Source organism: Lissotriton helveticus, chromosome 7 (assembly GCF_964261635.1).
Source record: "Lissotriton helveticus chromosome 7, aLisHel1.1, whole genome shotgun sequence".
In the NCBI taxonomy this organism is placed as follows: Eukaryota; Metazoa; Chordata; class Amphibia; order Caudata; family Salamandridae; genus Lissotriton; species Lissotriton helveticus.
Genome location: NC_136068.1, coordinates 1,295,010,851 through 1,295,028,237, shown reverse-complemented (window position 1 = coordinate 1,295,028,237; position 17,387 = coordinate 1,295,010,851). Strand labels below are relative to the sequence as shown.

Genomic DNA, 17,387 nt, shown 5'->3' with positions numbered 1-17,387 from the left:
GGCCGATTTCTGAGCCTAATCACACCCGGTCTGTAAGGTATTTTTCGAAACCCGTTTTTTTTATGGTGTGTGCGCCGTACCAGTGACGAAATGATCAAAGGGCTAGGACTGGAGTATAAGAGAAAGCACACGTGCCCCCCGTTTCCTGAATCACTCTAGTGATGTACCCCAAGTCATCTGAAGCGGTCCTTTCTTGATATCAAGGTCAAATGTTTGCCATGGGGTCCCAGTCCATTTAGCTCACCAAGACACCAAAACACAAATGTGTTCATGTAAAGTCTTCTGGGCGCATGTTTCACTTTTACGCTTTCGAGTGCACCCATTAAAGCATGAAAGTGAACACGTATTCACCAAGAACAGCTGGGACTGCTAGAAACCAGCTACTCCCTTCTGTTGTCTTGTACTATGTTGTGCGAGCCATGTTTTGATTTGCTAGGTTACTTTGTTTTAAACTATGGTCTGGTGGACGTGGGTAAATAGTATGTAGTATTATGCTTCTGCCACGCTAAACTGTTATGCTTTGTGATGTTATCTCAGAGTCTGTATTGTGTTGTCTTTTGCTGTTATGTTAATTATTCTACAATATGTTCTGCAGCCTTGTACTATATTTTGCTATATTATGTTGTGTTGTTGCGTTCTCTTTTGCTGTGTTATACTGTTTTTCTATGTCACACTATGCTATGTTTTTGGTCATGCTTTGGTGTATTATGCATTGCTGGGTTATGGAGTTTATGCTATGCTACACTAGGCCGTTTTGCAGTACTCTGACCGATGTTATGCTGCTATGTTGTGTTTGTTGTACTGTGCTGTTTTCCCGTGGTATACCATGCCATCATATGCCATGCTATGTGCTTATTTTAGTTCGCATGTCTTTGGGTGTACACTCTCACTCAATGTCACAGGCAGTGCCTCTCCAGCCTTGCAGTAGAAATTGATAATGTTGTTCCACTTCAAAACAAAAAAGAAAAGGCCTATTCCTTCTGCTCAATGGTTACAATACATAACTTTATGCAGAAAGGAAGAACCTGAGGCTCCTGGAGAAACAATGGAGACATTCACCATCCACCACTTATTTCTCTATTCTGCGCTCAGCAAAATCAAAATACCACAAACACATCTTCCATGTAAAAGTGTCACACTTCAGAACCCTAATCAACTCAGCCAAAAACAGACCCAAAAAGGATTTCACCTCATCAAAAATACAAACGTCTCTCCCTCAACCTTCAAGGCTGACGATCCTCCAAAGAAAGCAACTGAATTCGCTATATTCCTTGATGAAAAAGTGAAATCACTGGTGGATCAGGTCATTCACCCTACCACCCTAGAGGAATGCAAATCCTCCGCACTTTGACGTCATCTCTGCAGATGTCCTCCTCAAATGCATTCTTGAAAGAAAACCCTCTAACCATTCTTCCCACCCCGTCCCGAGTGACATCACCATTGACTTCTACATCCACACTCTTCCCTATTGGACCAGTCTGGTTAACCTCTTCCTCAGCCAAGGCTCCCTTCCTGTTGCCCTTAAAACAGGACTGATTGCGTCACTTCTAAAAAATAACTCAGCTGATGTGAACAACCTCAACAACTTCCGCCCCATCACATATAATGCACCTTGTCTTCAACCAGAAGCAGGAACAATCAATCACTCTTATTAAATGTCTAGTATGTTCAAGCAGAACCACTCTTATAACCAAAACCATTTGGGGTGTCTCCCTTCCAAATCTTAGTTTGATGATCAGTTGATCATCAGAACTGCGTTTGCTTATTGCACAGTTCTCAAACGTTTTCATAGTGGCCGTCTTTTTTTGGCAGTTCTCTTCTTCGGTATTATATCATGTATTTTCCTCAACAATTTCCTCTGAGAGGACTGGCCTTAAAAGTTTTCTTGTTCAAATAAAGCACAATATGTCTTGCATTTCAAGGAGCCCCCTACATTAACTTTATCAAGTTTTGCAATCCCTCTTGCTTCACACTGTGCAAGTTTTCTACTTCTGTCCCTGCCCCTTGGTACCGGAAGTATTGGCTGTCAAATTAAAAACATGATTTGGTTAAGAGGGTGCCTTTCCTGTGTAACATGAATTACTATAGGTTTACTTTGATTTGTAGTCCTATATTTGACCTAATCTCACTCTACTTTAGCAGCACAATCTGTCTCATCAATATAATAAAGGTTACATGGGTAATGTATCACATATATACCCTACTGTATTACAAATCCTAAACTTAATATTTTTCCTCATGTAGGGGAAATCACTGTTTGCATTAATTTCTTATGCCATTAATGGAATTTCCGGCTACATTTATTGGGTGGAGATAGCCAAACATTTTCCAATCCCATACCCTACATAGATTGACGTTGAGTGTTCTCAGAAAGTTCTTCTGTCCTGGCTAACATTACTCCTCTTTTCTCTTGCAGGTGACTGAACACGTGTCGGTGCATGTTGGCCAACTTAACAACAATATGTCTGCATCTACAGCTGAAAACCTGTACCAGCTCTACCTCAGCCTAAAGGAACTCTGTCGGCTCCAGTGCAACCTTACCAATAGGTACACTCGCTGGGGAGTATTCTGGGCATCACAGTCCGATTGATTCATGGTGCTGTGCTGCCCTCAGTCCACAAGCACTGTCGGTGTCAGTCTCAGTGTCTCCTTATATCCTCTGAAAGAGTTAAAAACTGAAATTGGAGCATGTTTTTGCGTCTTGCCTATGCATATGTGGACTGGTCTTCACGCCAAAACCGGGGGTCTCAAAAGCCCTTAAAGTAGCTAACTGGCTTCGAATCCTTACTGAGTGAGTCCGGACACAAGTTCCCTAAAAGCCTAAAAAGACAGGAAAAAAACAGAAGAAAAGAGCAAAAGACAAGTGATTACCAGTGAGATCCACATACAGCTAAATGGATTCCCATCAATATATCGCAATGATCAATCTTCTCATTTGGTCATCCATCTGGGAGAGGAGTTGGCCTAACGGCTAGGGCGCTCGACCTCGGACCTGGAGGAACTGGGTTCGAGTCTCGGTAACGACGCCAAACATCCTGTGATTCTGGGCAAATCACTTAATCTCCCCGTGCCTAACAAAAAATGAATGTGTGTCTTCATGTAACGTAACTGGTGCTATGTAAAGCACTCTGATACCCGGTTCGGGTCTAGTTCGCGCTATATAAGACTCTGCAAAAAAAAAAAAAAATCTTTCGAGATGGTATGTCTCTTGATCATAGAGACTTATTACCATACCCAGGATATTAGGCTGAATTGGATCAAGCCCACAATCACTTTAGACCATAAGTGATAGATCATATGAGAAATAAGTGCAGTGCAAAAACACAAAAAAGTGGTGAATAAAATAGGGTGAAGAGGCGAAAAAACACTTTTTATTAGAATATCGGCTCAACCCCTGATTAAAAACAAGAACAGTGCAAAAAAGCAGTTTCAACAAATAACTGCAAAAGGGCCAACATGTTTCAGCCGGTCTTTTTAGGCTTTTAGCGAACTTGTGTCCGGACTCACTCAGTAAGGAGTCGAAGCCAGTGATCTACTTTACGGGCTTTTGAGACCCCCGGTTTTTTCGTGTTATTGTAATTGAGTGGTAGGGGATGTGAACCTGGGCAGGTCTTTAAATATCCCTATGACCCTTTCTCTCCCTGTGGTGTTTATGACTGGTCTTCACGGACATTATCGGACTTTGCCTCAGGCTGGTCCCAGCGAAAGTGATGAAGACATAGGGCAGAATCATTTACATGTCAGGTTAGCTCCGCTTTGACTTCATCTTGAACTCCGATTGATGTCATGGTGACTTCACCTCCCTACCACTGTGGCTTCTGTTGTTGGTTATCTCACATTTAACTCCACAGCCAGGAAGGAAGGACCCACTCTTGGAGGCCCAGAGACAAATTTGGTATATGATAATGAGAAGAAAACAACACATTTTAACATTGAATTGATTTGGTTTTTTTAGCAATTCACCAGACAAACTTTAACTTCAGTGCAAGCATCACATTTGGAAAAGATTGACTTAAAGGGGAGCAATGTTTATTTTTAAATGGCTTGTTATTAGAATTGATGTTATTATCTCAATATGTTGTCAACCTAATATTTTTTCAATTATAATATGACTCATTATCTGTTTTCCCAGGGATGCTCAACTCGTCATTTCCAATTATCACACCTGGTTTAGGTCTGCTCTGCCCTGCTGGCTCCAGAAAGCCTACACTACAGCCCAGGAAAGGGTTCAGCGAGCTATTCACATGGACCAGGTATGTTTTAGGATCAAATTGAGAGATATTTCTTGTCATGGATAATGTTTTTATTTTTGGGGTTTTAGACGGAAGGATCCAGAAATAGGATATTGGTCTAGATACAGTAGCTATTACTTGTCAACCAGCTGTCAGTGGAAATGAAGCCTGGCATGAAGGAGTACTCTGTTTGGGAAATGCTTGCACCTCAGACAGTATTCTCTTGTCCTGAACTCATATAAGAGTAATTTAACCACCATGACTATAAGTTTTCCAGGTTTTCGTTTGCTGACAAGAGTTTTTCTTTCCTGACTTAATTCCAGCTGAAGCCTGTTGCTGAGCTCCGCAAACACAGCTCTTCTACTGTTGACCTGTCAACTTGCTACACCCAGATTGTTAAGACCTGGCAGCAGCTGGACTGGCCGGATCCTGAGGAGTCTTTTATGATCATTGTGAAGTTTACAGAGGTGAGATCCCACGAGTGGAGGGTGGTAATCAGCCCATCCCTTCTCATTTCTACATCCTTTCAGATCATGCTCCTTTCCTTTCTTTCTTGCTCTAACTTGGCCATGTGGATACCCTTTCATCACCACCATAACCTCCACACGTTGTGATTATAACGATGGGTGTGCGAACTTCTCATTCTGCAAGGAAAGTTTTGAGAGATTACCATTTATTTGCCTTTGCACCATGTGCACGGATTCTTGCTTTCCCTTTGACTTGGCCCACACTTAAACAGTGTGGGTGTGACATTTACTTGTGAGCGTTAGTAATGCGGTGAAACTGGATAAAATGTTTTCTCACAGATTTGCTTTAAACACGGACTGTACACCATGCTTGATATGATATCCTTGAAACTGGTTAGATGACTGACACTCACAAGACAAGGCATGCAGGCTAAGTTACCTCTCTTAACTAAAACCCGTTTTGTGAAAAATTCACAAAGGTTGCAAAAAAATCTTTGGTCAAAATCAAAGATGGCTCCTCCTCTGAGCAATGTCAGTGTGAGCAAGAAAACATGTCTGAAGCTACTTAACCACATGCGCGCGTCGTGTTTTCCCGCTGCGCGCTGAAGTTTTTAAAACCCCGCGGTTCATGACCAGCTCAGCTCGTCATGAGCGCAGGACAGGTAAACCTCATGACGAGCTGAGCTCGTCATGAGCGCAGAAGGGGTTAATGATATGTTAAAGCTAATTGTAGTATTCTACAGTTAAAAATATGGGTGTTGGGGGGAGGAGCCTAGCTCGCGACCGAGATGGCCGCGCTTTAGCTCGGCTCCGTTCTATCGCCTGTTTTCTTCATTTATCCTGTATTTCTCCTGCCCCGGGAAGCCCTCCTTGCTGTGTTTCGATATTGAGGACACTTTGCAGACACTTACCCGTTGCTCCGGTGATCCTGGGTGCTGTCGATCCTGTGCGGCGTTCCCGCTCGCTTCGGAGCTCCGGGGCGGGCTGGCCTGGACCTCTCTGCAACGCCGGGACGAGACGGAGCTCGATGGTCGGCCCTTGCTGGCGCGGTGGATCCTGATGCGGAGGCTGATGTGCGTATAGGCCGGCTGTGCCTGCTGGCGGACCCGATGGGCTTGGGCCTTGGGGTGCGAGCGCTGCCTCTCGCTGGAGAGCCCACTCATTTATCCGGCTTGGTCCCCCCCCCCTTTGTTCCCCGGCCCGGCCATTTTGAAATTTCCGCCCGGGCTCGGAGAACGAGGCCGGCGGCACAAGGGGGCCGACAAAACTCCTTCTTCTGGTGGGTCTCCTTCCTGCATTGGGACGCCCTGCCGCAGATCGGCTGACCTCCTTTTGCCTTGGTGTCGCCCCGACCGGGGTTTCCGACGGCCAAGGGCTTGCTGGGCTCCTAAGATGGCGGCCGACCCTGGATGTCTCTGCCGGGCCTGGGCGAGCACTGGGGGCCCGCCACATGGCCCGGATGCTGGATCTTGTAAAGGGCTTCCTGCACTTCGAGTTGTCCTGGATGCATTATACTCCTGGCGGGCTTCCGTGGCTGTGCCTGTCTCCGCTGTGAAGGCGGACCCTCTTCACGAACTGTACGGGCCTCCGGCGTCGGATTTGGCCTCCCTGTCGCGGGGTGCGGCTGGAGGGATCCTGGACTCTGTGCCCCCGGCGGCGACCTCATCCATGGGCCGGAGACTCTCCGACACCCTTCATCGTCCTGCTTCGTTGCCTCGGCCGCTGGTCCGCGGTCTGCTTGCATCCTGGCCTGGCCTCGCTGATCCTTCCTGTTTATCATCACGTTGGCTCCCCGACCGGGGCGCCTATGCCGTCCCGGCTGAGCTTGCCTCGTTGGAACTGTCCTTGGAATTGTGCCTGCGATGCGAACGTTCTACCATAACTTTCCTGGATCCTCCGTATTTTCTTCCGCGCTCCTTCTCTGGTCTGCTGCTGGACCTACTCCTGTGCCCTGTGTCCATCGCCGTTTGGTCTTTGTTGGTTCGGACGATTACAACCTTGGACAAAAGCGGACAGGGCTGAAATGACTTGTTATATGCGGTAGTCTTGTTTTTGATCTGTGACCGACATTTGCTGGTATGATGTTGAGTAACTTCATGGGACTCCTGAAACTTATCCTGATATCGTTAGCTTCCCGTGGGCTCTACCTCTCCCTCTTCACAGGTGGTGGGACGGATGAGGATAATATTGTTCTTTGGCCCTCTCCCGTGTGCGATGTTCTTCCCCTCCCCTTGCCCTTTTCCTTTTTGTCTTTGTTTCTACCTTGTTTCCTTTCTTCTATATTTCGGGTTCTATTTAGGGCGACAGGCACGCTGCTGGGGGGTAGGCCGTGGCCTTCTGCAGGGGTGCAGGGTGGGCTTGTGGGGTGGGTGGGGGGGTCTGTTGTTGTTTTCGGGGGGGTCTTTTTCCTCCACTTTTTCTCCCTTTTTGGTTCTATGGCCCTTGTGTATCCCCTTTTTTCGGGGCTCTGTCTCGTCGTCTGTCCCCCTGGTGTCTTTCTGGGATATTTTCCGGTGTTACGATGATTGAGATTTGCTTGGTAGGTCTTTCTTCTTTTTATTGTCTATTTTCTGCCGGATTTTTGTTTTCCTGTTTTGTCGCCCGGGGGCGAGTGTTTGGATCAGAGTCCCTTCCTTTTCCTTTTTCCTCTTCCTCTTTCCCCTCCCCCCCCCCCTTTTGTGGGGGTTTTTTCCTTTATTGGGGGTGCGTTTCGTATTGGTTTGTATTTGGGTCCTTTTATTTGCTATCGATGGGACGGGTGGTGGCTGCGGTGAGCGGGCATTGGACAGTGCGCGCAATGACCTTTCCTCATGTCCGTTGTTTTGGCCGGTGCTTATTGGTATATTTCTCTTGTATTTGTCTCTCCTGTTTTTTATGATCGCTGTGTTGCTGCCCGCCGCGGCCCCCACCCCGGTGACCTTGTTTCGCGGCCCATATTGCTCCGGAACTCCCTGCCCCGTCTCTTTAAAAAAGAGAAAACTGCCTTTCTAAATGCTTGCTCCTGTGACTGCTCTAAGTTGTTTGTTGTTTCTCCTGTTTCATTGCCTTTGTATCCTGTGACGCTCAGTGCTTTTTTTCGATGTCTTGCTATGTGGTGGCCAGCCCGGTGGGTTGTGGGCCCGTATTTGTGAGCTCTTTCTGTACAATAAAGGTTTTCGAAAAAAAAAAAAAAAAAAAAAAATATGGGTGTTGTCGGTATAGGTGAAAAATCACACCCACCCGGGGGGCGGAGCTAGCCTGCATCGCAGATGGCCGCCTGAGCCTTCGGCTCCTCCGCATCTATAAATATCCTTCAGTCTATCCTGAGTGCAGCGGCGCCTTTTCTGCTCGGAAAGCACGTTTTTGAGCAGCGGAGCGGTGGGGGCATATACTGAGAGATTCCTACCTCCCAGATCCGGAGTGAATTGCGGATGCCGAGCTGACTCTGCTGCGGGTGGCAGAGCGTAGCTGCGCGGCCTGTCTGCTGCCAAAGAGAGTGAAAACCCGTCCTTGAGGGTCCCAACTGATCCCGCCTGCCTGGACCATCGAGAGCAACGGCAGGGTTGGCGAGCGTTTGGCTGCGGGACCCCCCAGGCGGAGATACGGTGAGCGGCGATGCATGATATGGCACGCCGGGCTGGCGGTACGCCTCACGCGGCAGCACTGAATTAATAGAGTCCCCGGCTTCGTTGGGACCTCTAGGCCTCACGCATCTGGAGGCAGCGCGCTAGGAGAACTTTGAGACCTCCACTGACCGTATTCCTCCCCCCAAGCCTAAGTGAAATTACCTGTTTTACCGCCACTTTCCTAGAGAACTTGGACAAGCCACTGACGGCCCTGTTGAGGGGATAACTGGGGGACGCCCCAATATGCAATTAGCCAGAAGGCAGGAAGACTGCGACAGCGCCCATCCCGGTGCTATCCTAGAGTCTGGCTGCAGCCTGGGCAATTGAGGACACATCACCTCGCGCTTGGGTCCTATTGATGCCTTGTACCCTGCTGGGACGCCCACGGACATCTGCACTTGTGGAGTGACTCAGTAGCTTGCTGCGCCTTACCTGTGTCGGTGGCTGGGGGCTTACACCCCGAGACTGCGGGCTGCCGTGTGGAAGGGACTCGGTCACTGTGCATCCCCATTGCCCCACTGAGGTGCATGGATGACAACACACTGTAGGGAACTGCTTAGGGCCAGGAACCTTTTATGTTAAGAAAGGCTGAGCTGTCTGAGAGGCCCAATACACTGGTCAAAGAGCACATGGACAGGCTAAACTCGAAGTAGCTCACATAGGCTTGGTGTTCCCCCCACTGTCCTCGAATACTCTCTGCGAGGGACGCTGAGTGCGTGGGATATACTGTGGGGTCGGAGGCGGCTGCGCAATCCAGGAGTCTACACCCTGGCTGGGGTGCTGGGGTGCTGCGGAGACTGTGAGCATCGCTAGGCCTGCGTCCCATACCACCGGTCTGAACGGAGCCGCTTTGCAAATACGCTAACCCACATGGGAGTATTCCTGAGGGGAACCACTACTGCCGTATTGAGGAGCTCGGCACTGGCAGCACACCTACAGGCCTTTCATGCTGAGAACCACTAGGAACATAAGTGCCGCACGAGGTCTGCATAGGATGCAATTGGTCTGCAGAGACATGGGCCACCCGGACCGCACGCAACCCAAACTAAAACCACGGACCCATCATCCAGTGGAACGGATGATGTAGCTGGTAATTCGAGTATGGGAGATGCACCTGAGCCCGACATTCGCGGCATGCTCCTAGCCATGGAGAAAACCTGCAGGGCGGAATTGCATCCCTTGGTGCTAAAATGGATGCACTCACGTACCGTATGGACAGGATGGCAGAACGTCTGGACAAACACGCGGAACGTCTGGACATGTCGGAGCGGAGAATAGGCGAGGTGGAAGAGGCACAAACGACTCTGGATTCGGAACATAAACAACTGGGAAAGGTGATCCAGCTCCTTCAGGACAAGGCGGACGATTTGGAAGCGTGCTCATGCAGATGCAACATACGAATCACGGGCCTTCCAGAAAACACCCAAACGGGAAACATGGAATTGTTTGTGGAAACTCTGTTGAAAAAATTGCTGGGAGATACCTCCTTCTCAGGAATGTTCGTTATAGAGAGAGCGCACCGCACCCTGGGCCCGCGGCCAAAACCGGGGGCACCACCTCGCCCAATAGTGGCCAAGCTTCTTAATTACAGAGACCGAGACACTGCTTTAAGACTGGCTCGGGAGAAACAACCGTTAAATTATGAGGGCAGCACGCTTTCCTTGTTCCCTGATTTCACTGCGAGAGTACAAGAGGCGAGACGCCAATTTGTCCCCATGAAGCGCCAACTTCGTGAGCTTGGGATAGATTATGCGATGCTGTATCCTGCGAAATTGAGGGTTAACAGGCAGGGAAGATCTACCATCTTCACAGACCCGAGGGCACTGCAGAAAGCTATGAAAGACTGGCGCAGGGACACTCGAAATATGCCTGGCGACAGGGAGGAGGAGGAGGAGGAGTAGGCGTCCGGCAGTCCCTTAGAAGAACAAGACGGAGGCAGTGAACAACTACCCAGGAATGTATTTGTGCGCAGGTGGCTTGATCTGGGATGTGACACACTCTGGTGGCCGAGACGGCCCTTACCCAGGGTGGGCGGCGAGTTGTACTGAATAGAGTTACCTATGACACTGTAAGATTCAATGCAGATACGTCAAGAGGCGCCCGGAGATGGTGGGAGGGAATGCTCTGCTTCTAGGGACATTGCCAAACTATTGCGCTAATGGACGTCTTCTGTTTGTCAATGCTATGTTGTGCATACAGGTGTAATGGAGGCTGATACCCGGTGCTGGCAGGGAAGATGGCGCAGTGGAGATATGTTTAGCTATGGGGTGTAGCCCTGCGCCGCCGCTGGTCAATGTTTAGTATTCTGAGAGGCGCCAGCTGTTACTCACTTTATTTTCTTTACAGAGGCGGGGGGGCGAGGCATTGTGGCAGGTGCAAATTACAGATACTGATATAGATCACTTATATGTGAGCTACCTACGCCCCCGTGTGAATGCCTCATCTCCTCGCTTGGTTCTGTTTTTTGGGTGTTATGTTTTTGGTATGTGCCATTTTGTCTTCCTTCTATTGCGTTGAAGGGGACGGGTGGGGGAGTGGGGTGCAGGGGAGTGTATGAAGTTCAGCCTTGGGAGGTGGGGAGGGCATGGGGAGCGGGGGGGATTGGGTCTTGGGTAGATTGGGGGGAGGCGAGGGGGGCAGGGACTCGGGGCGCGGCCATGTTGGGGCTGGGCATGCGTGGGCGGGGGGTAGGGCAAAGGTACAAGTCTTTCTAATGTTATTGTTTACGTTAGGTCTTGAAGCTTTATTTGTTTGCCAATTCGGGGTTGAGAGCACACTGTGTAGGTCAAGGTACTATGCGTCATGAATGATTCACACTAACATGTTTCACAAGATGTCCCCTTTGACGTGACTCAGCTATCTCGCAAATTGGACTCCATTACACTTCTGACGTGGAACGTGCGAGGGCTCAACGATCACAGGAAAGTCCGGCGTGTCATACAATACCTATCACGACACTCTGTAGATCTTGCACTATTGCAGGAGACTCACTTGCGACCAGACAGCCCAACGCTCACTTATAGAGGACAGCACAGACACACACACACTGCAGGGTTCACATCGCATGCGCGCGGTGTCTTGACTTGGGAGAACCCTAGGTCTGATCTAACAATAACACCGGTGGTAAGGGACCCGGAAGGGAGATACATCATCACGAAATGCACTGGAAAGGGCATGTCTTTTCATGTAGTTAATTCATACGGACCAAACTACGATTGCCCTTCCTTCTATTTGACCCTAGCATCCAAGATAAGGGAACACTGCGAGGGACACGTATTGTGGGGAGGTGACTTAACATGGTGCGACACCCTGCTCTAGACAGGTCGGATGGCCCAGATCGCAAGCCGTCGAGCTCTGCACGTGCCCTAGATACTGAAATGCTTAGGTTAGACCTGCACGATGTCTGGAGAACACTGCATGCGAATAAAGGAGGTTACACACACTATTCGGCGCAGCATATTATACACACGAGAATAGATTATTGGCTGCTTCCGGGCGCGCTCCTTCCCAATGTGCAGTCATGTGTAATATTGCCCCGCACTTACTCGGACCACTCCCTAGTGCTTATTTCGGTTGAGGCGCTTAAGCCTCGCCCCCCACCGTTTAGTTGGCGACTTCCCCCATTTGAGCTACAAGACGCAGCTTTCCGAGAGGAGATGGCGAATGAGGCAGAGATGTTCTTCGAGAGGAACGTGGGGTCGGTGACCTCCTTTCTTACGGTATGGGAGGCTTTCAAAGCTTATATGCGCGGTCTGGCCATTGCTAAGCACGCGGGGGTGCTCAAATCCATACGTGGCAGGCTCTCCTTACTAGAAACTAAGCTGTGGGATTTAGAGAAGCGTCGGCTGCAAAACCCTGATGACGAGTTGACCAGTGAGCTGACCCGCACTCTGCGAGAGTATCACGAGGAAGCAGACGCTGAGGTGCTACATTTAGGGAAGTACGCCACTGCTAGGTCCTATGGAGAGGGGGAACGCCCGGGGCGGTGCTGGCGCGGCTAGCGAAGCAACGTAGGCACGACAATAGAATACCTGCACTCAGAGATGAGGGGGTGGATGAGGCTTTAACGGATGGACAGGTGGCAGAGCGGTTTAGAGATTATTATGCCGCGCTGTACGCCTCTAGGGGGTCCGCTTCGGAAGAACGGATCCTGGACTACCTGATGCATATCCAACTGCCTGAGCTGACTAACACGCATCGGGAGTTTCTGGTACGACCGTTTGAAAGGGAGGAAGTAGTATTGGCATTGTCTTCGATGAGGGCTGGAAGCGCGCCAGGTAGTGATGGCTTCCCGGCCTATTTTTATAAAACTTTTTCGGAGCTGTTGATCCCCAAACTCCTAATGCTCGTGGAGGAGATAGCAGAGGCGGAGGAGATGCCTCCGTCAATGAGGGAAGCTATAATCGTGACCATCCTTAAGCCTGGGAAGTCTCCTGACTCCTGCGCATCGTATAGGCCGCTGTCACTGTTGAACGTGGACGTGAAGGTCTTTGCTAAAATCATTGCAAACCGACTTAGCCCCCTGCTCCCAGTCCTTGTGGCCCTTGAGCAAGCGGGTTTTGTCCCTAGCCGAAACCTATCTTACAATCTTAGGGCTGTGTTTGCAGCGTTTCAACATACGAGATTAGACGTCCCTGCGGTGGCTGTTTTCCTAGACATGGAGAAGGCCTTCGATTCTGTGGAATGGCCCTTCCTTCGTTTGGTGCTCCGCCGCATGGGGGTGGGGGAGCTATTTTTGCAACTCTTGAACACGCTGTATGCTTGCCCTACGGCTAGAGTACGCATAGGCTCGCTCACGACAGACTCCTTCCCGATAGCACGCGGCACTAGACAGGGCTGCCCGCTTTCCCCACTGTTATACGCCCTGGTGGCGGAACCTATAGCCTGCGCGCTACGTGAGTACCATGGCCATCGAGGTATTCGATTTCCCACGTACAGACTTATAGTGTCTACATATGCAGACGACACTTTGCTGTACGTGAGGCACCCGGAGGACAATCTTTAGGCTGTCTTGCGAGAAGTGGTACTGTTTGGTTCACTCTCGGGGATTCAGGTGAATTGGGACAAGACGGTCATGTTTCCTCTTACTCCTACCACTAAGCGAGTGGATCCGGATTATCCCATACAGTGGACTACTGAACCGGTCCGCTACTTGGGCATTAGGCTACATACTGGCCCCGACATACTAATTCGCGAAAACTATGGTGTGGCCATATCTAAACTAGGTGATGATGTGGACAGATGGAAGGGGCTGCCTCTGTCTTTGATGGGCCGTAATTCGTTATTAAAAATTGTAGTCTTACCTCGTTTCCTGTTTTTATTTAGTAACTTCCCTATGGTACTGAGTAAAACGTTTTTTAGGCAACTGCATGCTCTGGTACTTGACCTTGTATGGGCTGGTTAGCAACCCAGGGTCGCTTGGGCTATCTTGATCCGTCCGTATGAATCTGGAGGTCTCAACGCTCCGGACTTGGAGCTGTATTATCGTGCTGCGCAGGGGGCACATGCTTACGGCTGGATACACGGCCCAGCCGAAGCCCCGCATATACGGATCGAGACACTGGTGGCATCCCCGGCCCCCCTTCCGGCATTGATGTCTAGACCAAGGGACCGCAGCACGGGCTTCTTGGACTCTATGAATTCAGTGACGCATGCATGGTATCATTTAATGGATTCCCAAGCTTGCTCCCTGCTGTACGACCTGGAGGCGAAATTATAGTGGTGCTCATGGCTGGGTCCGTGCGGTGATAAGGGAGTGCTTTCTGCCCTTTCTGAATTGAACGTGACTCCAGTGGGGGACCTCTTCGTGAATGAAAAGGTGTGTACATGGGATGACCTAACACCGCGAGAGGGAGCGGGATTGATGTTGCTTCCGAGCTTTCAGTTTCATAGAGTGCGACGAGCTCTGAAGGCTCTGCTTGAGGACGACATGGCGGAGCCACCGACAGTATTGTCATACAAATATATAGTTACTGCCAAGTCTTCGACCAAACTGATCACGAACCTGTATCGTATTACTCTAAATGAGTGGACGGCAGCCTACTCGAAACCACGGCTGGCTTGGCAGACAAACTTGGAGACCGACATTCCTGAAGACATGTGGAAGTATTGCTGCACTAGTGTAAGTAGGGTGTCTCTTAACAGCCGACACCGTCTACTTCATTTTAAGTATTTGAATAGGGTTTATCACACGCCCGCACGATTATTTCGATTTGGTTTACGTGAAAGCCCAGGCTGCGAGAGGTGCAGTGAGCCAATTGCAGATTTTTTCCATCTGGCATGGTTCTGTCCGAGGGTGGCTGATTTCTGGCGCGCGGTATACGCAGAGGTGAATAGGATTGCGGGCTTGGAACTCCTCCCGTCCCCTTTGCTGGCTTTGTTGGGATATTCTAAGTCTATCCCACCTCTCAAACGTAGACTAGTTGACATGGCCTTTATAGTTGCCAAGCGCTGCGTTGCACTTACATGGATGCGAGGCCCCACACCCACGATGGCCCGTTGGTCTCACGATATGCTGTACTGCTGCACTCAAACCGAACTGCTCCCACCCCATAACCGTCCCAAGAACTATTGGGCGCTGTATATGGAGGGGAGACACAGGAGGACCCACCTCAGTCGGATGAGGAGGACACCCAGGAGGGCGCGATGACTCACACAGACACTACTACTGACTGAATTGTTATGCACTGGGATAAAGGTGTGTTGACTGGGATTGAAGCTTTTAGATGCTGAAGGAGTGTATAGCAGTGGAGTTCATTGCGCAAGTCAATATCGACTTGTGTTAGCTGAGGGGATATGTTGCTGCTTTATGATTCGTTAGTCAATGTGTAGAATTGTCGTTACACCTATGACCTGGGAATGCTTGTAATGTGCTTTGGGTTCTTTCTGTTGATGAAATGCCAATTATCAAATAAAAAAAATTAAAAAAATCACACCCACCCCAAAACTCGATATCAGTTGAGCCAGTGGTCTGCCACAAATGGTGAAAACCAAAATATCAGCAGGTAATGTCCCGGAGGTGAAAACAGTCTCAAAAGTGCAGAAGCTGCAACAATCCGACAACAAAGAAGAAATACACTTTAGAGCTCTCTTTTCATTCCAAACCTCTTCCAGGGAACACAGCAGAATGCCATGGTCTCCAGTGTTGAACTCCACAGAGAGGTCCAAACGGATGCTGGTGTTGCTAATCAATCAAGGCTTACAGACTCAGTTCCTCATTTTTATCTCATCTAAAGCCAGCTTGACTTGCTTCGTTCTAATGTTTGAAGATGGCCTGTAGTTTTAATGTCAATAGACTTTCCAGTTAAACATGGTCAAAATTCCTTTTGTTCCAAAAATCGACCACCCAAATGAGAGCCTCACCTATGTGAATGAAATGAATGCATGCATGTAGTATTTGTCTAGTGCAGGCCTAGCCAAAAGTCAGTGATCAAAGACCTAATCAACAACTGTTTGGCGGGAATGCTAGTCTGTAGGGGAAGTGGACTGTTTATGCGTTGTGTTTCTTAAAAGAAGCCTGTTTTCAGTTCCCTCCTTATTATGAGCATTGTTTGAACACTCTTGATGGATCCAGGAGTGTAATTTCAGATCCTGGCTGCATAGATGCCCGTTCCCTTGTTTTTTTTCATTTTTGCACAAATGTTGTTAGATGCAAACATCTTCACAGTTCAGTTCCAGGAGAGCTGACGGAGATCCCATAGTTCTGTTCACCGGGTACAGTGAAGAAATAAACCAAATATGGACAAAAAATGATGGATGGGAATGCAACGGAAGCAATTGCCAGTGGCGGAGACTTCTCAAGTGTTCTACCTTTCACCTTTATGTTTTACCAGTGTGATGCCCAAAGTGCGACTTATGTCTCATTCTTGCTGTGCCACAGGACTCTAACTGCACCTTATTGATGAAGCCCAACAAGATTGAAACTGATCTCGGTTACTAGTGTTAAAAGTTCAAAGGGAGTATTACCTGGCAATTCAGATTATACTGTTTATATTGCAGGAGGACCCAGTCTTAATTCCATAAGGCCGGTCTGTAGTGGCATAGTCAGCAAAAAGATTGATGGACAGGAATGTGGCCAAATGATTGCTAGTGGCTGCGATTTTTGTCTTTTCAAACATTGCATCCACCACATCCAGCATCTTTTCTCTTTTTTTTCTAAATTATTTTTGACCAAGAATATACAATGTTAAAAGGGTCATACATAAGTAAAACAAATTGAGGATGCCATAGTCTGAGTCCAGTTCTAGTAGAGTGACTAGAGATCCCAAGCATAAACCTATTAAGGATCCATCTGATATCCCAGTTCGTGCAATGATGGCAGATCTATCTATGGACCACTACCTTCTGAGCTGACTGGAGATACTAAACTTCAGGGGCCTAATAACAAAAATATTGCCATATTAATGGGCTCTCCCATTGTGAATGGGGTGTCCTCCGGGTTTAAGACTTCATCAGACTCTGCAGGAAATTGGATTTTAGGGTTACAGTCTAACTCTGACTTTCAATAGAAATATTTCTTGGACCATTGGTGCTAGAATGTTGTTTCATATGTTTATGAAACCAAAGAGAACAAACAGTGCAGGGGTGAAGAGAAAAGTTAATCATATACACCTGGGGCATGAAGGAGACAGAACTGCCATTATATGGGTGGGGGACGGTGCAGACTCACAAATCAAAGCAGTTCCATGACCCAAGCAATGAACTGGAGTTGCTTGGATGACTGTGGCTTGCAGCATTACAAGGATCCTGTGGTCATTTGCAGCTTGGTCTGTTGAGGAAACGTGCAGAGATATTTTTGGTTGACTGTGCTTTTGCAGGTTTTCTAGAAGGCAGTGGTTGGCTTCTCACCAAACCAGTCAGTTTAGCTCCCATTCTTTGGGCCAGTCACAGCATCAAGGTTTTTCAGGACCCAGGATGTGTCCCCCTCCCTTCAGTGAATCGGCAATCTGCAAGGACCTGCCTCTCACAAATATTGCTCACTGTTCATTGCGAAGTCCCCTTGAATTCTAATGAAATAAATGTTAGTGACTCAAGAGGACCAGAAACCAAGCCGTATGGGTTGGACTACCAAAGTGTTGCCTTAT

At 48.6% G+C, this 17,387-nt stretch overlaps 1 protein-coding gene across 4 annotated transcripts in view; it reads left to right on the top strand.

Annotated features, from left to right (window-relative positions):
* The window catches only part of UNC13D (unc-13 homolog D), an 880,699-nt gene that overhangs the window by 638,928 nt on the left and 224,384 nt on the right, over positions 1-17,387 (top strand). For all 4 annotated transcript variants that reach the window (XM_078654550.1, XM_078654552.1, XM_078654549.1 and 1 more), the window contains exons 20-22: positions 2,417-2,547; positions 4,133-4,253; positions 4,556-4,699. In XM_078654550.1, coding sequence (XP_078510676.1) covers positions 2,417-2,547; positions 4,133-4,253; positions 4,556-4,699 — 396 coding nt within the window. The remainder of the gene's footprint in view (positions 1-2,416; positions 2,548-4,132; positions 4,254-4,555; positions 4,700-17,387) is intronic.